This window comes from Podarcis vaucheri (assembly GCF_965113315.1).
Source record: "Podarcis vaucheri genome assembly, chromosome: 2".
Classification (NCBI taxonomy): Eukaryota; Metazoa; Chordata; class Lepidosauria; order Squamata; family Lacertidae; genus Podarcis; species Podarcis vaucheri.
This window is the reverse complement of record NC_138760.1, coordinates 119,474,578-119,494,661: the sequence shown is the minus strand read 5'-3', so window position 1 is coordinate 119,494,661 and position 20,084 is coordinate 119,474,578. Positions and strand designations below refer to the sequence as shown.

The following is a 20,084-nucleotide window of genomic DNA, read 5'->3' as shown; positions in this document are numbered from 1 at the left end:
TATTATTATTATTATTATTATTATTATTATTATTCTGAGGCCACAGTCACCCCACACGGTTGAAACTGAGTAACCCCCAAGGGAAGAAGTCTCAGAGCCTGGGGAGAAGTGGTGGGACGACAATGAGTGGTCAGAGGGAGAAGATTGGGAGAAGGAGGCATGGGAAGCTGAGGAGATCACAGGGCAAAGTGAGCAGGAAGAAGCTGAGGAAGAGAAAGTCCAGAATCAGAGGCAGAAGCTGAAGCAGGAGGCGAGGGGGGCCAGGAGGCAGAGCTGAGTCAGGCTGGTGAAGAAGTCAAAGTGTCTCCCCCTCCTGCTGCAACCAGCTCCCCTCCGCCTTGGTCTCCCAGGACCAGAAGAGGTATGAAGAGGGAGGAGCAGAGACAGGTGTGCAACAGAGTCTCAGATTGCTTGGGAAGGACCCAGGGGAGAAGGAGACTTAGGCAGCGGTGGGAAGGCAAGGACCTTCAGTCCCCACAACTGCCTCATAGGAGCAGACTTGCTGTACTCATTAGGCCTGGCACCCTTGAGCCGACCTTGTTTCTTCTAATAAAGAGTTCACTTCATTTACATCCCGTGATTTATTGCTGGCTGACTCCTGACAACTCTGATACCACTTTAAACGGCCATGGCTTCTCCCAAGGAATCCTGGGAACTACAGTTTGTTAAGGGTGCTGAGAGTTGTCAGGAGACCTCCCCGCCATTCCCTTGTCCCAGAGAGGGCTAACAATCCATCAGGCTTGCATACAGCAAGCCGACTGCATGTCTGCTCAGGGTTTAAGCTCCCACAGAGTTCCATGGGACTTACTCACAGGTAGGTACGCACAGGACTGTAATTGGAAAAGGAGCGAAGAATGTGAATGCAGAAGAAAAAATTATAGAGGAAAGGGAAGAAAAATGGAGGGGGGGAGGCAAGAAGAGGTTAAAAACAAAAACGAATGGAATGAAATGTATAGTGTGGGGGATGACAACAAGGGGGGAATTAAAATTTAGAATGCAATGAAAGACACCTAAAGGCAGCCCTGTTTAGGGAAGCTTTTAATGTTTAATAGCTTATTGTATTTTAGTGTTTTGTGGCTGGGGTACCCAGCCAGATGGGCAGGGTATAAATAATAAATTATTATTATAATTATTATGAAAGAGAAAACAAGTTTCCCCTGCCCTTTAGCTGCCCAGAAGTTGTTGGACTACAACTCCCTTGATCCTTGACCATTAGCTCTCCTGGCTGGGGCTGATGGGAGTTGTAGTCCAAAACATCTGGACGACACCTGGTTGAGGAAGACTGGTTAAAAGGAGAAAGAGAGAATTTAGAACCATGGAAAGGCAAGCCTCAACCTACCCTGTCAGAGAGGTTACCCGACTCTTCGTCTTCATCTTCTTCCTCGTCATCATCTTCGTCGTCCTCTTCCTCCTCCTCCTCTTCTTCCTCCTCTTCCTCTTCCTCCTCTTCTTCCTCCTCACTCATATGCTCTCCAGCAACATCTGCATCAGACTTGTCAGGCAAAAAAGGGAAAGTGTGACAGCATGAATTAAGAAATCTGTGCTTTTGACTCTGAACAGGAGACGGCTACAACAGTCAAGAGGGAGAAGGGCACATGTCATTCACTGTGGAAACAGCCCTACTGGTCCTTTGCTACCTGAGTCCTAGGAAAACCAGCGGTCAGTTTCTCAGGGCAAATATTCTGAACATTTGGGTGTCTTATGTGTCTTATCCAGAAGGGGCATCCTTTTTCTGTGAAGCCAAAGAGCATCTATACCTCAGGCAATCCAGACTTGGGATGAGGAACATTTCTCCACCAGAGGGCCAAATTCCCTTCCAGGCAAATTTCTTTCTTTCTTTTTTTTTTAGCAGGCAAATTTCTGAAGGCCGCATGACCAGAGGGGCACGACCAGAGGAAAAAGTAATCAGAACAACAGATGCAGCTCTTATACCAGGGTTTCCCAAACTTGGGTCTCCAGCTGTTTTTGGACTACAATTTTTGGTTTGGGGCCTTCTGGCGGTTTCCTCACTGTGAGAAGCCAAGTTACAGGGAACCAGGCAGAGGGCCTTCTCGGTAGTGGCACCCGCCCTGTGGAACGCCCTCCCACCAGATGTCAAGGAAATAAACAACTATCTGACTTTTAGAAGACATCTGAAGGCAGCCCTGTTTAGGGAAATTTTAAATGTCTGATGTTTTATTGTGTTTTTAATATTCTGTTGGAAGCCACCCAGAGTGGCTGGGGAGGCCCGGCCAGACTGGTGGGGTATAAGTAATAAATTTACTATTACTACTATTATTGTTGTTGTTGTTATTGTTGTTATTATTACACTTCTCAATGTCTCTGACCACTGATCCTGTCAGTCAGGGATGATGGGAATTGTGCTCCCAAAACAGCGGGAAACCCAAGTTTGGGAAATCCTTCCTTATACAATAGGATACAGTCAAGCCACACAAAAGGCAGAGGCTTCTAGTCAGGCACCTGCATCTCTCAGGTATTAAGGCCTGCAGCTGAGCGGAAGAGCAGCTGCTTTGCATGCAGAAGGTGGCAGGTTCGATCCCCACCATCTCCCTGCTTGAAATCTCAGAAAGCTGCTGCCAGCCAGTGTAGGCAACACTGAGCTAAATGGGCTTCCTACGCCCTTATCTCTCCATTCAGATAAGCCAGAGTTCAAGGGCATGTTCCAGCAAGGCAAAAGTGCTCAAAGAAGAGGCACAAAGGTGAAGGGCCTTACAGGGTGAGAGCCCTGAGGGACTCCATGAAGTGAGAACAGGACTAGGTAAGCCTTTTGCCTGACGCGGCAAGGCTCTGCTTATGTTCTTACCTACCACTCAGCTCTACGAAAGGTAAAAGGTAAAGGACCCCTGAACGGTTAAGTCCAGTCAAAGGCAACTATGGGGTTGCGGTGCTCATCTTGCTTTCAGACCGAGGGAGCCGGTGTTTGTCCACAGACAGCTTTCCAAGTCATGTGGCAAGGATAACCAAACCGCTCCTGGCCCAACGGGACACTGTGATGGAAACCAGAGCGCACGGAAACGCCGTTTACCTTCCTGCCGCAGTGGTACCTATTTATCTACTTGCACTGGTGTGCTTTCGAAAGGCTAGGTTGGCAGGAGCTGGGACAGAGCAATGGGAGCTAACCCTGTCACGCAGATTTGAACCGCCAACCTTCTGATCGGCAAGCCCAAGAGGTTCAGTGGTTTAAACCACAGCGCCACTCGCCCTATGAGAAACAAGCCCCGCCTTGCTTGGCATTACCTTGCTGTCAGAATCAACATGGCCGTCGACGGAGTAGCTGTCGTAGAAGAGGCTGAAGTCATCCCCCACCTCAGTCTCCCATTCCTGACTCCTCTCCTCCTGCGAGGCAGTGGCTGGGGCCGTCATCTCTTCCGTCACAGTGATCTGGGAAGGAAGAAATGTTTATGCGCTGGTGGTAATAGTTAGTCACTCGTTAACCATAGTCCTCAGAGCGGCTTATGCACGGCAAAAGCTCAGGAATACCAAATAAAAGCATCAGTTTAAAAGATACAAATCAGCAAGTTAAAAATGGCAGCATAAAACAATCCCAAACTAAAAGGCCGGGACAAATTACAGAGGGCCCTCCCACACCCTTAGGCACCAAAAAATATAGTAAAATAAAAAATCTCCAGAACAAAAGACAAGACAGTGGCCCGAAAAACCTTTCAGGAAGGGAATTCCAAAGGCTGGTTTCACAACCAAGGCCCCATTTGCAATACATATTTAAAGCACGATTGTGCCATTTTAAACAGTCATGGCTTCCCCACAAAAATTATGAGAACTGTAGTTTGTTAAGGGTGCTGAGACTTCTTAGGGTGCCCTCTACCCCCTTCACAGAGCTACATTTCCCAGAGTTCCCTGGAAAGAGGGCATGCTTGCTAAACCACTCTGGGAGGGAACTGCTGGGTCTTCTCAGTGTGGGCCTCTGGCTGAAAAAGGTATCAAATCAATCGACTACGGATGTGATCCTATGTACACAACGACTTGGGAGCAAGTCTCATTCAATTCAATGGGACTTTCGAGTAGTCATGAAAGGATTGGCCGTGCAGATCCACCACAAATGGTCAGACTGACCAGCTAAGGTTTCTCTACTCTATCGATAGAGAGCCCTGATCAGAACCTGACATAATCTGAATGTTTATTTTTTACAATGTATAAACCTCTGAAGAAAAGCAAAGAAGGGGGAGAGAGTCATACCTCAGTTGTAGCTCTGGGACTTGACCGCTGAAGAGAGAGGGGCATCCTCTTGTGTAGGGCATCAGCCATATAATCGTATTTTCTACGCTTGGCAGGTTCCTCTTTGGAAGGAAAAGCAGAGGAAATGGAAATATAATTCTGACAGACTCCAGAAGCTTAGGATTACAATATCATCATCATCATTATTTAATATTAGTTCCTTTATGTTGCTCAGGGCGACGAAAAGTGCCTTATAACCCAAAACCCCCACATAGATTAAAGGTAAAGGGACCCCTGACCATTAGGTCCAATCGTGACCGACTCTGGGCTTGCGGCACTCATCTCGCTTTATTGGCCGAGGGAGCCGGCGTACAGCTTCCAAGTCATGCGGCCAGCATGACTAAGCCGCTTCTGGTGAACTAGAGCAGCGCACGGAAACACCGTTTGCCTTCCCGCTGCAGTGGTACCTATTTATCTACTTGCACTGGCGTGCTTTCGAACTGCTAGGTTGGCAGGAGCAGGGACCGAGCAACGAGAGCTCACCCCGTCGCAGGTATTCGAACCGCCGACCTTCTGATCGGCAAGTCCTAGGCTCTGTGGTTTAAGCCACAGCGCCACCAGCGTCCCTTCCCACATAGATTAGGGTTGTCATATTTCCAACAGTGAAAATCTGGACAAAAGTTGTTCAGCTGCCATACGTCCAGACGTTCCTGGACATATGGCAACCCTACACATAGATACATTAAAACCAAGAGGAAAGACAAATACATTTCAATCATCCTTCCCACTTCCAAAAGGCCACAGATAGTTAAAGGCCAAAGGCCTGGTTACAGAGGAAAGGCCTGGCACCTAAAGCTATATAACAATGGCACCAGACAAGCCTCCCTGGGGAGAGCATTCCACAAGCAGGGGGCCACCACAGAAAAGGCCCATTCTTGTGTTGCCACCCTCCAGAACTTGCAGTCGAAAATATCTGGAGAGCACCAGATAAATGTCGATTGACCATCGCCAAGCCATACCTGGTTCTTCAATGCTCCTGAGGTCATCGGAGACTCGGAAATGCAGCATCTCAGAGACTCGCTTTTCAGGGACCTTCGGAAAGAAAAGTTACACCCAAGATTAGGTTTTTAAATCTTTCTGCATTCGGCAACTTCACACAGGGTAGATCAGTATGTACAAGGGAATTGAAGAGAACAATAATGTTATTTAATGTGTTTTTAATGTGTGACATCTTGGTGTATTTTTTGTCTTTGTGGAAACCGCCCAGAGTGGCTGGGGAAACCCAGCCAGATGGGCGGGGTACAAATAATAAATTATTATTATTATTATTATTATTATTATTATTATTATTATTATGCGGCCCAATGTAAATGTGACTTGAATGACACTGTGGGCTGTATTCAACTAACTTTTACTCTAATGGGCAAACTAAGGACCATAATGGACCATATAACCCTGTTCCTAAAGGATCGTCACTGGGTCCCAGTATATTTCTGAGCACAATTCAAAGTGCTGGTGCTGAGCCCTAAACGGCCTCAGCCCAGTATACTGGAGGGAGCGTCTCCACCGCCATCGTTCAGCCCGGACACTGAGATCCAGCTCCGAGGGCCTTCTGGCGGTTCCCTCACTGCGAGAAGCGAGGTTACAGGGAACCAGGCAGGGGGCCTTCTCGGTAGTGGCACCCTCCCTGTGGAACACCCTCCCTTCAGATGTCAAGGAAATACATTTTAATGTCTGATGTCTTATTGTGTTTTACTTTGTTGTGAGCTGCCTGGATTGGCTGGGGTAACCCAGTCACATGGGCAGCATATTAATGATGATGATGATGACGACGATAACATCCAGTAATTTCAGTAGGTCTGCTCTGAGTAAGTCACTTTAGTAAAAAAATGTAAAGGTAAAGGACCCCCGGATGGTTAAGTCCAGTCAAAGGTGACTATGGACTTGCGGTGCTCATCTCGCTTTCAGGTCAAGGGAGCCGTCGTTTGTCCTCAGACAGCTTTCTGGGTATGTGGCCAGCAGGACTAAACCGCTTTTGCCACAACGGAACACTGTGACAGAAACCAGAGCGCACGGAAACGCCATTTACCTTCCCGCCAGAGTGGTACCTATTTATCTACTTGTGCTGGTGCGCTTCTGAACTGATAGGTTGGCAGGAGCTGGGACAGGAGCTCATTCCGTCGCGGGGATTCAAACCGCCACCCGAGAGGCTCAGTGGTTTAGACCAAAGCGCCACCCGCGTCACTTTAGTACAACCCAATAATAACTTAATGTAGGACAACAGACCAAACACTACAGACAGTGTTCCATCATTAACAAGACACAGTACTTTTCCACTGCAAACATTTCAGCCCATAAGCTGCAAGTGACTTCTGCTGTTGGGGGCAGTATATGCCTCTGAATACCACTGGCTGGGAATCACAAATGGGGAGAGCGCTGCTGTACCTGGTTGGCCACCGTGAAGACCGGATGGGCCTTTCCCCTGGTCCAGCCGAGTTGCTCATATGTCGACAAAACAATATTTATTCTTATTTATTACATTTCTATACCACCTTTTTCTTCCAAGGTGCTCGAGGTGGTGTACGTGGTTCTCCTGCTCATTTCACCCTCACAACAACCCTGTGAGGGAAGTCAGGCTAAGAGATGGCAACAGGCCCCAAAATCACCCAGCGAGCTTCATGGCTGAGCAGGGATTCGAACCCTTCTCTCCCAGGTCCCTAGTCCAGCACTCTTAAGCACTGTGCATGTGGTCTTGTGAATCAGCCCTCAAGCTGGACCAACATTCGTATCACTTATTATTATTATTATTATTATTATTAGGATTTAAAATAGAACTTTATTTCTTTATTTGGCATAGCAAGGTCTACAAGTGGTGTCTAAAAATGTTTTTTTTTTATTGGCAAATTATTCTAAGTCTTAAAAATGTTGCTAGCGTTAACTGAGGTAGGTTCTTGACTTAAGGGATGTATATATCCCTTGCCTGGTACATCTTGTACCTTGTGCTCAATGCTGTTTTGATTCCTGATTGGATGGCAGATGTCTACACAACACACTGCCAGCTGTATTATATTTTACTTGTATTGCTCTTTATTATTAATCAAACATATTAGACACTTTTTTCACCATGTTGGCGAAACCAACATTAAAACCAAGTACAGTGGTACCTCGGGTTAAGTACTTAATTCGTTTGAAACTGTTCTTAACCTGAAGCACCACTTTAGCTAATGGGGCCTCCTGCTGCCACCGCGCTGCGGGAGCACGATTTCTGTTCTCATCCAGAAGCAAAGTTCTTAACCCAAGGTACTATTTCTGGGTTAGCAGAGTCTGTAACCTGAAGCGTCTGTAACCTGAGGTAAGGTAAAGGGACCCCTGACCATTAGGTCCAGTCTAGCTTTACTGGCTGAGGGAGCCGGCGTACAGCTTCCGGGTCACATGGCCAGCATGACTAAGCCACTTCTGGCAAACCAGAGCAGCGCACAGAAACACCGTTTACCTTCCCGTCAGAGCGGTACCTATTTATTTACTTGCACTTTGGCGTGCTTTTGAACTGCTAGGTTGGCAGGAGCAGGGACCGAGCAACGGGAGCTCACCCCATCACGGGGATTTGAACCACCAACCTTCTGATCGGCAAGTCCTAGGCTCTGTGGTTTAACCCACAGCGCCACCCACGTCCCTTGGAACCCAAGATACCACTGCATAAAAACCAGAATAAACCATAATCCTAAAAAACTCCAATACATGTAAACAGGGAGATCTAAACCCATCTTGCTAAACAGATGAGCAAGAAAGAGGTGACAAATATCTCGATCACTCATCGGGTTAAGGGCCAAATGCTTGGGTATACATTGAGGTTTTTGTCTGGTAAAAAGCAGAGACATCACCTTGCCAACAAAGGTCCGTATAGTTAAAGCTATGGCTTTCCCAGAAGTGATGTATGGAAGTGAGAGCTGGACCATAAAGAAGGCTGATCGCCGAAGAATTGATGCTTTTGAATTCTGGTGCTGGAGGAGACTCTTGAGAGTCCCATGGACTGCAAGAAGATCAAACGTATCCATTCTTAAGGAAATCAGCCCTGAGTGCTCACTGGAAGGGCAGATTGTGAAGCTGAGGCTCCAATACTTTGGCCACCTCATGAGAAGAGAAGACTCCCTGGAAAAGACCCTGATGTTGGGAAAGATGGAGGGCACAAGGAGAAGGGGACGGCAGAGAACGAGATGGTTGGACAGTGTTCTCGAAGCTACCAGCATGAGTCTGACCAAACTGCGGGAGGCAGTGGAAGACAGGGGTGCCTGGCATGCTCTGGTCCATGGGGTCACGAAGAGTTGGACACGACTAAACAACAACAACAAAGCAAGAAGGTAGCGGTGCTCCCTACCTGTCCACTGTTGGGTTTGGGCATGGTTTTCCGGGCCCGGTGAACCTTTGGCTTGGCCTCTTCCACGGTAGGGGCTGGAGGCTGAGCAGGGGCCGGTGTCGGGGCTGGGGCTTCTGCTGCGGGAGTCCCAGCATCCCCAGGAAGTCGCGACCCAGGCATACTCAGCAGGCGCATGGCCAAACTTTGGATAGACGTTGGGGACTTGCTGGTTCCGGTGAGGGACATCTTTGCCCGGCTAGTCCCACCTGCTTTGCTAGGCGACGATGGGAAGGTCTTGGCGGCGTGTCCTGAAACGGAGGAAGAGAAGCGAGCGGCCTTTAACCGTTTCGCTTGGTTTTATTTATTTATCTATCAGATTTATATACGCTGCAAGGTCTCAGGGCGGTTCGTAAGACAATAACACAAGACAAAAGCAGAAACACACAGTCCAAACAGGGTCCCAACGAAAGAAAAGCAGCTTATGAAGGTGATGGAATATGCTGAGATGGCTAGACTGCGAGAACTCAAAGAACAGAATGAAGAAAAGTTTCCCGAAGAACGGAAATATTTTGTAGAACATGTTAAAACGTACGCAGGGTGTGAAGTACAGCAGCAGATGAGGAGTGGTAGTTTAATAATTTATAATTAACATATAACTGGGTAAAATAGAAGCAACATAGAAGCATTTTAAGGGAGGAAATGAAAAACATGGAACGGTGGGTGTGAAGTCAACAGAGATGAATGTTCTGGTGGTTGTTTAAGAGAATTTGAAAAATTTGAAAAGCTAATTTTTAATTTTGTTTTTTAAAAATAGTTAAAACAGAGTACCTGGGGCAACCCACTCCGATGGGTGAGGTACAAGTAATAAACAGTAATAATAATAATAATAATAATAATAATAATAATAATAATGGCAGCTCTTGGGGGTTCTGAGGTCCTGAGCCATGCAAAAAGCTTTATGGGTCAAAACCAGCAGTTTAAACCAGGTCCTGCTGCCACACCCCCCAGCTCCCTGCTTCCTTCCACCTCACCTGGCAGGCCTTTATTCCCTGGACTAGGGCTGGTGTTTGGGCCAGCAGAGACACCCCCCGATTCGGGCGACATTCTGCCCATTTCCTTACTGCTCCCGGTCATCTGCGCTCGTGTTCCCTCTTCACCATTCCTGTTGGAGCCCAGCGGGTTATCTCCCGCTCCCCCCAAGCTACTTTTGGGTTTCCGAGGAGACAAGGACCCCGAAGAGGGATCGGGGCCATCTCTGGACGACACCACGCCTGGAGCAGGAAACACACACACACACACAGGCGCTTAGCTGAGCAGCAGAGAAACTGCCTCGCTTTCAGAAAGAGTCCTTGCTTGGAGAGCTGCTGCCTGCCAGTGCAGACAATACTACATGCAGACAGTACTAGGTATAAGACAGCTCCATGCATTATTCCAATGCCCTACCACCATAGCTCAGTGGTAGAGCAGCCACACTGCATGCAGATCATTATATTTATCTATCCCTAAAAAATACAGTGGTACCTCGGGTTACATACGCTTCAGGTTATAGAAACTTTAGACTCCGCTAACCCAGAAATAGTACCTCAGGTTAAGAACTTTGCTTCAGGATGAGAACAGAAATCGTGCTCCGGCGGTGCGGCGGCCCCACTAGCTAAAGCGGTGCTTCAGGTTAAGAACAGTTTCAGGTTAAAAACGGACCACCGTAACGAATTAAGTACTTAACCCGAGGTAAAAGGTAAAGGGACCCCTGACCATTAGGTCCAGTCGTGACCGACTCTGGGGTTGCGGCGCTCATCTCGCTTTATTGGCCAAGGGAGCCAGCGTACAGCTTCCGGGTCATGTGGCCAGCATGACTAAGCCACTTCTGGCGAACCAGAGCAGCGCACGGAAATGCCGTTTACCTTCCCACCAGAGCGGTACCTATTTATCTACTTGCACTGGCGTGCTTTCAAACTGCTAGGTTGGCAAGAGCAGGGACCGAGCAACGGGAGCTCACCCCGTTGCAGGGATTCGAACTGCCGACCTTTGGATCAGCAAGTCCTAGGCTCTGTGGTTTAACCCACAGCGCCACCCACGTCTCTAACCCGAGGTACCACTGTACTTGTCCACCGCATTTTGCTAAAATGTATCAGAGCAGCTGACAACCATTACAGGCACAACAAAACCGCGTGGAAATTTAAAACCACAGATCTTCAGCTGACTGTTCCAGAATGCTGCTCTCCTAGTTGTCTACAGAAGCTGGCAGCGTAGAAAAAATTTCAGCAAATCGATAAAGGTTAAAATAGAGGGAGACTGCTGGATTCCACCAGACCAGGCTGACGATGCTAACCGTCGCGTTAATGTCCAGTGAGCCTCGCAAACTCGAGGGAAGGCCGACGCTGCTCCTGAATATGATCTCGGTGATCCAGCTGGGATCAGCTGGTCCCCAGGGTACCCTGGAGCAGTTCATAGCTTTGTAAATGAACACAAGGATCCTGGCTCTGTATTTCAGTTCCTGGGGAAAAGACCCCTACCTTGAGCAGCTGCCAGTCAGCGTATAGAAAATACAGAGCTACATGGTTCATACACAGTAGCTTCCTATGTCCCATGCTCTAGGAGGGCTCTGGGGCCAGCAGGCTTCAAATGTGGGTGGGCTGTTAAGAAGAAAACCAGGAACACCCCCCCCCCTCCCCAAGGCAGGCAGGAACAAAAACCTACCTATTTCGTCCGGTCTCACTTCCACCAGCGACGCCGCCCCTGTCACAGCCTGGGAGGAGGGGGCGAAAGCAGAGATTAAAAACTCAGACTGAATTCCATTTTATTAGTAACACCAGAACTGTAGTTTGTTAAGAGCGCTGAGGGTTGTTAAGAGGCCCTTATTCTCCTCAGAGAGCTACAAATCCCAGGGTTCTCTGGGAAAAGGGATTTGACTGTTAAAGCATGATGGGTATTATAATAAACAACCTAATAATAATAATAATAATAATACCTTTATCGTCAATGTACAACCTGCGTACCATGAAATTAACCAAAACTCCCTCCCCCACACACAAACACTCAATCTCGTGTGCTTGTCGCACAACACACCAACCCCGAAAGTCAGTTGCACTATATTATTTTCCGTTCAGCAGCCTAACAGCCCACAGATAGAAACTGTTTTTTAGCCTGTTGGTACGACTGATTATACTTCTATATCTCCTGCCTGAAAGTAGAAGATTAAAGAGGTGCTGGCCGGGGTGTGATTCGTCCCTGAGAATTTTTCTCGATCTCCTAAGGCATCGATCCCTTGCGATGTCATCTAGCGGGCTCAGGGGACAGCCCATGATAAGAACGTGCGTTTGATTGTTTTAAACAAGGGTCCCTCCAGATTATGTACGATTATCTTTTTTTTTGCAAAAATTTTATTAGTTTTTACAATATCAATGACAAACAAAAACATAAAACAAACAAAACATAACAAACATAAATCATAACCTTATTGAAAATAACAGTTATTTACTTTGTAAAACAACTTCCTTGTTTCCCCTTAGTTGAATTTCATTGCATATCCTTATAACGGTTTTCCAAATCCCAATTTTAATACCCTTTAAATTAAACATTAACATCTTTAAATCTTCTCCTTCTTGTATTAAACATATTATTTTATCAGTTAACATAAATACAATCCTAAGCCCATTAAGTATCTGGACGCTATTTCCAGTTATTTTAGCTTAACAAATTTAGCTAAATAATCATTAAATTTCTTCCATTCTCAGATTATGTATGATTATCTGTGCTCATGATGGCTATATATATATACTTTCAATACTGTTTGTGGCTGCAAAAGTTTCAGGGCAGAGAGTTTATTTTCCCATCTGTGCATGTCCCATAGCTTCCTGCTGAAATCCTGTAACTTTGCATTCCGCAAATGTTTCGGGGTTGTTTTGCTTTTGTCCTCATTTTGGTAGCAGTAAAGTTCACAGAGAGCCCTTCCAGGTGGCAACAATGATATAAGGGAAGCATTGCAGAGCGACTGATTAAATAAAACCATCTGTGTGGACAGTGCAGCGCAAATCCACACTGGATGTTACTGTTGCTATATACTGGGAAGAAAATGTCCAATCTGGAGGTTCCCTCACTTTCTCATGAAATAGGATCTCTCTGCGAAATTAAGTCCCCAACAAAAAGAGGATTGAATCTATCCAAACTCTTCTAGTTAGAGGGTTGGAGGAGAGGGGGGCGTTTGGGGGAGGATAGTTGGGATCTGTTTGAAAGCCACGAGTTGCAACGTGGGGCAGGTTGCAAATGCGGGCATAGGTCAGACGGGAAGGAAATAAGGGAGCATATGCCGAGAAGGGATGGCTCAGAAGTCAAAGAAGGACGAAAGCCCGTCCTTCCCGCCCCCGCCCCCCGACGCGACGGATCCCTACTCTCCTCCCCCCCCCGCCCCGAAATAATCCTTCCTCACCCTTTCCCTTCTTCCTTGAAAGAGAGAGACGGCGGCTGCTCCGAACCAGCGCGATCGCCCCCCACCTCCCCATTGCAAATCACGACCACTCCTCCCGGGATCGGATCGGGTGGGGAACGACGCCCCGCGCCCGCCACGCCGCGCTCCGGATCAATGCAACATTTTGCTTTTTTTGCATTTGCGAATGTGAAGGAAGCCCCTCCCAGTTTGCAATGGGGAGCAAAAAAAAAAAAAAAGGAGGCCACGAGTGATGGGAGGCCGGTGGCAATCGGAAAACCTTCCCGCTCTCCTGATATTTAGAAATAAATATTTTTGCAAAGAACCCCACCCGCCACCCCCCGCCTCCCGCCCCGCCATCCGCGTCCCCAACCTGCGCGGGTCCCGCTCCCGCAGCCTCCATGGCCTCGCGCCGTAGCAGCAGCAGCAGCAGCAGGAGAGCCGGCCCCGCACTGACGTCACGGGCGCGGGGAGAGTGAAAGGGGAGGGGGAGGGAACCCCTTAAAGGGGCAGCGCTTTCGCTCGGCTCAGCCCAGACAAAGAGGGAAGGAGGGAGGGAGGGGGCGATGGCGCGCAAATGAACCCCCTGCCTCTCTCCACTCCATAGCTGTCAATTTACAGATTTGAAAATAAGGCATCAGCAGCCAAAATAAGGGATTTTTGCTTAACGTATACAGAAATCCGCCACTGATGGAGCCATGCTGCTTTGGCTGCCACTGACTGTGTTTTTCAGGGGGTTGGACTAGATGATCCTAAGGGTCTACAACTCCCACCAAAGAAGAGGGGCAGACAAAACTGATGAACGACGTCGAGATGGCAAAGTTGACAGGCAGAATTAGAAACCAGGAAGAGGACCTCTTTCATAAAGAATGGGGAAAGTTTATCATTTAGTTGAAAAGCTGTCGTAAAGAGTGACATACATTGGTAGGATTGACAGAAAACTTGCAGTAAAAATTTGAACTATGGATGGACAAATGATTTATAAAAATTGAGTTATGAAAGGGCTGCAGAGGGGGAAATCACGACATTAAGATGCTGCACTGGTTGGAGGGGATGCTAAGCAGCACATCGGGGCTGCCGTCGTCCTAGCGCCTTCATCATATTAGGCGAGGGATTCCCAAGGGTCATCTAGCCCAACCCCCTGCAATGCAGGGATTTTATTTTACCTTCCCCCCCCCCACCCAACGTGGGGCTTGAACCCACGCTGGCCATGAAATTAAGAGTCTCTCCCACTACCGACATTGGGCGAAGCTGAATGTTGTAAGACGATTCAAGGCAGAGGAAAAGGAAGGACTTCTTCATGCAGCACATGGTGGATCTGTGGAACTCGCTGCCACAAGAGGCAATAAAACAGAATCAACAGCAAGGGATTGCAGAAACCCACACTGGGGCCATTAGCTTATTAGGCCAACCCAATGCTACTGTGCAATGCTTGACAGTGCTTAGCTTGCGTGTGGTTTTCCAGTGGCTATTCTGTTAATGTTGTTAGCATTGTTTTGGAGATTATGAACGCCGTACTGAGTTGTCAATCATAGGACTTTGCTGTAATTGCGATGTTTGGCTTATTTTTCAATTGCTGCTTTGTTTGTGGTGTTATGCAGATTGCAATGGGTGCAACTGATGATTTGTTCATTATTCAGTGTGGTACACTGGTTTGACATCAACTGATAGGAAGTGCCTACAGAGGGTGGTGAATACAGCACAGGATATTATGGGCTGTCCCGTGAATCTGCTGGATGACATTGAGGGCCTCAGGAGAGTGAGGAAAATTCTCAGGGATGATTCATACCCTGGCTGGCACTTTCTTGATCTCCTGCCCTTGTGGGGCAGAAGATATAGAACAGGGGTCAGCAAACTTATTCAGCAGGGGGCTGGCCCACTGTCCCTCAGACCTCGTGGGGAGCCGGACTATATTTTGAAGAAAAATAATGGACAAATTCCTATGCCCCACAAATAACCCAGAGATGCATTTTAAATAAAAGCACACATTCTAGTCATGTAAAAACACCAGGCAGGCCCCACAAATAACCCAGAGATGCATTTTAAATAAAAGGACACATTTTACTCGTGTAAAAACACGCTGATTCCCGGACTGTTCGAGAGCCAGATTTAGAAGGCGATTGGGGCGGATCCAGCCCCCGGGCCTTAGTTTGCCTCCCCATGATATAGAAGCATGATTAGTTGCACCAACAGGGTAAAGAACAGCTTCTATCCGTGGGCTGTTAGGCTGCTGAATGAGAAGATAATAACAGGGCAAATGACTTTTGGGTTTGGTGGGTGTGCGTCAGTAAACAGAGGAATTAAGACTAAAAGAGCTGAGTGGGGGGTGCTCATGTAATCTGACTGTATACAAGTTGTACAAGTGACAATAAAGTATTTCAATTCAATTTCAATTACAATTTTACACGATTATGTTGTGTTGGTGACGGTCTATTATGTTTTATCATGTGGTTGCTATTTATTGTTTGTAAGCCGCTTTGGGATTCAACTGAAATGCAATAAATCAAACCAAATCTTCATCTGGGTACATAGTGAGCAACAGTGTTTGCAGATTGTTGGTGGATGTCTAACACTGCAATCAAGCCTACTGCAAAAAAAAATAAAAAAAAATGAGAGGCACAAATACAAGATGGGTGACACCTGGCTTGAGAGCAGTACATGTGAAAAGGATCTAGGAGTCTTGGTTGACCACAAACTTGACATGAGCCAGCAGTGTGACGCGGCAGCTAAAAAGGCCAATGCAATTCTGGGCTGCATCAATAGGAGTATAGCATCTAGATCAAGGGAAGTAATAGTGCCACTGTATTCTGCTCTGGTCAGACCTCACCTGGAGTACTGTGTCCAGTTCTGGGCACCACAATACAAGAAGGACACTGACAAACTGGAACGTGTCCAGAGGAGGGCAACCAAAATGGTCAAAGGCCTGGAAACGATGCCTTATGAGGAACGGCTAAGGGAGCTGGGCATGTTTAGCCTGGAGAAGAGGAGGTTAAGGGGTGATATGATAGCAATGTTCAAATATATAAAAGGATGTCACATAGAGGAGGGAGAAAGGTTGTTTTCTGCTGCTCCAGAGAAGCGGACACGGAGCAATGGAGCCAAACTACAAGAAAGAAGATTCCACCTAAACATTAGGAAGAACTTCCTGACAGTAAGAGCTGTTTGACAGTGGAATTTGCTGCCAAGGAGTGTGGTGGAGTCTCCTCCTTTGGAGGTCTTTAAGCAGAGGCTTGACAACCATATGTCAGGAGTGCTCTGATGGTGTTTCCTGCTTGGCAGGGGGTTGGACTCGATGGCCCTTGTGGTCTCTTCCAACTCTATGATTCTATGATTCTATTCTATGATTCTATGATTCTATGATTCTATGAATTCAATGGGATTTACTCCCAGGTTAGTGGGATTAGGATTTGTGTTCATTTTATATCAGCATAGGAACATAAAATGAGACTGCCGGATTAGGCCAATGGATCCGTTCAGTATCCTGTTCTCACAGCGGTCAATCAAGATTCCTGTGAGAAACCTGTGGAACAATGAGGTTGGTTTCAGTTCTAATTTCAGAGACGGACAGCCCTTCAGATATTATTCCATTTACAGTGGTACCTCAGGTTAAGTACTTAATTCGTTCCAGAGGTCCGTTCTTAACCCAAAACTGTTCTTAACCTGAAGCACCACTTTAGCTAATGGGGCCTCCTGCTGCTGCTGCTGCCGCGCCGCCAGAGCACGATTTCTGTTCTCATCCTGAAGCAGAGTTCTGAACCTGAAGCACTATTTCTGGGTTAGCCGAGTCTGTAACCTGAAGCGTATGTAACCTGAGGTACCACTGTATATCCTCAGGGTGGCATACTGGGTTCTCCCCATTTTATCCTCACAACTGAGAGGTGGGTCAAGAGTGAGAGGCAGCGAGTGACATGCAGTAGACACACCATACGGATTCTCCTCGTCCAAATTTGTTTAGGGTTTAAAACACGATCATACCTCTTTCAACAGTCATGAAGAACCCTGGGAACTGCAGTTTGAGGGGGCTGGGAGTTGTAGCTCTGTGTAGTTACCAAGGTTCTCCTTGACGGATAAAGAGGTTGCTTTAAAGACTTGACATTTTCGTCCCCAAAAAAGTTTTTGAATTTCCATTGAAATGAGGCTGTATTTTAATGTTTTAATGTTGCATTTTAATCTTGTTTTAAAGTTGTATTTCAATCAAATTGTTTTTATATCGGGTGTTAGCCGCCCTGAGGCCGGTCTTGGCTGGGGAGGGTGGGGTATAAATAGAATTTATTATTATTATTTATTATTAAATGTATGGTGTGTGTGCAACCCAAATGACAGATTCATAGGAAGGGACCCAGGGGTCATCTAGTCCAACCCCCCTGCAATGCAGGGATCTGAACTCAAAGCATCCATGACAAATGCCCATCCAACCTCTGCTTCAAAACCTTCAAGGAAAGAGAGTCCACAGCCTCCCAAGGGAGTCCATCCCACGGAAAGTTATTCTTGACGTTTAGCCAGAATTTCCTTTCTTGTAACATGAAGCCATTGATTCAGGTCCTTCCCTCCAGAGCAGGAGAAAACAAGCTTGTTCCATCTTCCACGTGACAGTCCTTGAGATATTTGAAGATGTCTTATCATATCTCCCCTCAGTCTCCTCTTTTTCAGGCAAAACATACCCAGCTCCTTCAACCAATCCTCACAAGGCCCTTGATCATCTCGGTTGCCCTCCTCTGCACACGTTCCAGCTTGTCAACATCCTTCCTAAATTGTGGTGCCCAGAACTGGACACAGTATTCTAGGTGTGGCCTGACCAAGGCAGAATATTAATGGTACTATTACTTCTCTTGTTGGGGACGCGGGTGGCGCTGTGGGCTAAAGCCTCAGCGCCTAGGGCTTGCCGATAGAAAGGTCGGCGGTTCGAATCCCCGCGGCGGGGTGCGCTCCCGCTGCTCGGTTCCAGCGCCTGCCAACCTAGCAGTTCGAAAGCACCCCCGGGGGCAAGTAGATAAATAGGTACCGCTTACCAGCGGGAAGGTAAACGGCGTTCCGTGTGCGGCTCTGGCTCGCCAGAGCAGCGTTGTCACGCTGGCCACGTGACCCGGAAGTGTCTCCGGACAGCGCTGGCCCCCGGCCAATAAATGTGAGATGGGCGCACAAACCCCAGAGTCTGGCAAGACTGGCCCGTTTGGGCAGGGGGTACCTTATTACTTCTCTTGAGCTAGGCACTGTACTTCTGTCGATACAGCATTAGCTCTCTTTTTTATTTTATTTTTTGCTTCCGCAAATTGTTAGCCTGCGCAGTTCTCTCAAGACAAGACCAGAGCGATAACACTGCATTATCAGCTAGCATTTTGCACTAGCTGAAGCTTTCAAACCATTCTCAAGGGCAACCCCACATAAAAGTACGTTCTAGTAATCTAGTCAGGAGATTACCAGGGCATGATAGGCTGCCTTTGTTAGGTCTGCCTTACGTCCGGATTTTCTAAGAATTGACGTCTGGGGTGAATTTTGTGAAAGGCGGCATTTCGTCTTGAATCTTAGGCAACTGAAAAACTGGGTTTTTGCTCAACAACTTGGGGGGGGGGTTTTCCTAAAAAAAGCACAACAGGTTTCAGGGTGTCCTGGCTTTCTCTTTTTGAAATGCGGCAACCCTAGAGGAATGACAACTTTATCTGGTGAACCAGCTGTAGCTGTGAAAAAGACACTCCTTGATGCTGAAGTTGCTCGTACCTCGAGCAACACGTGTTTCAGACTACACACCTTTACTTTCAAGCGGAGGGCTATCCCCCCATCAAGAACTGGGTGCCCAACTCCTGGGTCACCAGTACAGAGCGCCTCCATTTTGAAGGATTCAGCTGTGGCCTACTGAGTCTCACCCAGCCCATCAGCGCATTCAAGCACTGGTCTACTTTTGTCAAAGCCTTGCTTGATTTCAGTGATACGGAGTCAAAAGAGCTGGCGTTATCCACAGGCTGATGACGTCCAGCTCCAAAACCTCTGATGACCTCACCACACAGCTTCATGCAGATATTCAACAGCATGAGGGGCAAGATGGATGCTGGGTGAACCCCACAACTCAAGCACCATGGAGCTGAGCTTGCAGCAGTCCCCCCCCCCACCCATACCAGCTTCTCATACTGGTCCTGCAGGTAAAAGTGACATAATTTTAACATGGTGCCTCCAAGTACTAGCAGCTGGAGTCAGTCCAACATGAGACCAATAGTATCGGAAGCCACTGAGAGATCAAGCACTGGTCCCTTTTGCAATACAAACCATCTGTCAGAGTGGCAGAGTTTATTTCAATTCCAACCTACGGTAGAAGCCAAAGTGAAATGGACCGAGATTATCCATTTCCTCAAAGACTCTCTGAAGTGAAACAGCCCCCACCTTCTCAGGAAACCTGCCTGCAGAGGGGATATTTGCACCCAGGAGGTAGTTATCATTTTCTTCTGGGCCTAGGTGGGTTTTTAGAGAGTTGCCTCACTGCTACCTCTTTACCGGCTGTTAAAAGAGAAAGCCGCCCCATTCAGACCCTGCTTATAAGCTTTCTACAGGAATTTGGCAGGGATAAATGGACCATCTTAAACAGCCGTACCCTGGATTCCAAAAGCCTTGCGGGTCAAATGTTTTGGCTCCTGAACGCCGCAAACCCAGGAGTGTTCTGGTTTGCAAATGTTCTTTGGAACCTGAACATCCGACACGGCTTCCGCAGCTTCCAATTGGCTGCAGGAGCTTCCTGCAGCCAATCGGAAGCCGCACCTTGGTTTCCGAACGTTTTGGAAGTCGAACAGACTTCTGGAACAGATTCCATTCGACTTCCAAAGTACGACTGTACCTCATAGAAATGCAGAGTTGAAAGGGAATCCAACCCCGCTTTTCTTCACATCTTTCCCAAGTCCCTCCTCCCTGATGCATACATACACCCTAGGCAAAGGTAAAGGTAAAGGGAGCCCTGACCATTAGGTCCAGTCGCAGACATCTCTGGGGTTGTGGCGCTCATCTTGCTTTACTGGCTGAGGGAGCCGGCGTACAGCTTCCGGATCATGTGGCCAGCATGACTAAGCCGCTTCTGGCGAACCAGAGCAGTGCACGGAAACGCCGTTTACCTCCCCGCCAGAGGGGTACCTATTTATCTACTTGCACTTTGTC

At 47.5% G+C, this 20,084-nt stretch overlaps 2 protein-coding genes across 5 annotated transcripts in view; both read right to left on the bottom strand.

Moving 5' to 3' along the window:
• EHMT2 (euchromatic histone lysine methyltransferase 2) overlaps positions 1-13,417 on the bottom strand; it is a 40,707-nt gene extending 27,290 nt beyond the window's left edge. For 2 of the 3 annotated variants that reach the window (XM_082209255.1, XM_082209256.1), the window contains exons 1-8: positions 13,324-13,417; positions 11,225-11,273; positions 9,559-9,798; positions 8,549-8,835; positions 5,193-5,265; positions 4,195-4,295; positions 3,238-3,381; positions 1,340-1,492 (exon numbers count right to left, since the gene is read on the bottom strand). In XM_082209255.1, coding sequence (XP_082065381.1) covers positions 1,340-1,492; positions 3,238-3,381; positions 4,195-4,295; positions 5,193-5,265; positions 8,549-8,835; positions 9,559-9,798; positions 11,225-11,273; positions 13,324-13,353 — 1,077 coding nt within the window. In that variant the 5' untranslated portion in view covers positions 13,354-13,417. The remainder of the gene's footprint in view (positions 1-1,339; positions 1,493-3,237; positions 3,382-4,194; positions 4,296-5,192; positions 5,266-8,548; positions 8,836-9,558; positions 9,799-11,224; positions 11,274-13,323) is intronic. The other variant, XM_082209257.1, reaches the window with a different exon arrangement.
• Positions 1-20,084, bottom strand: part of ZBTB12 (zinc finger and BTB domain containing 12) — a 107,314-nt gene that overhangs the window by 76,624 nt on the left and 10,606 nt on the right. The gene's annotated exons all lie outside the window — the stretch shown is intronic.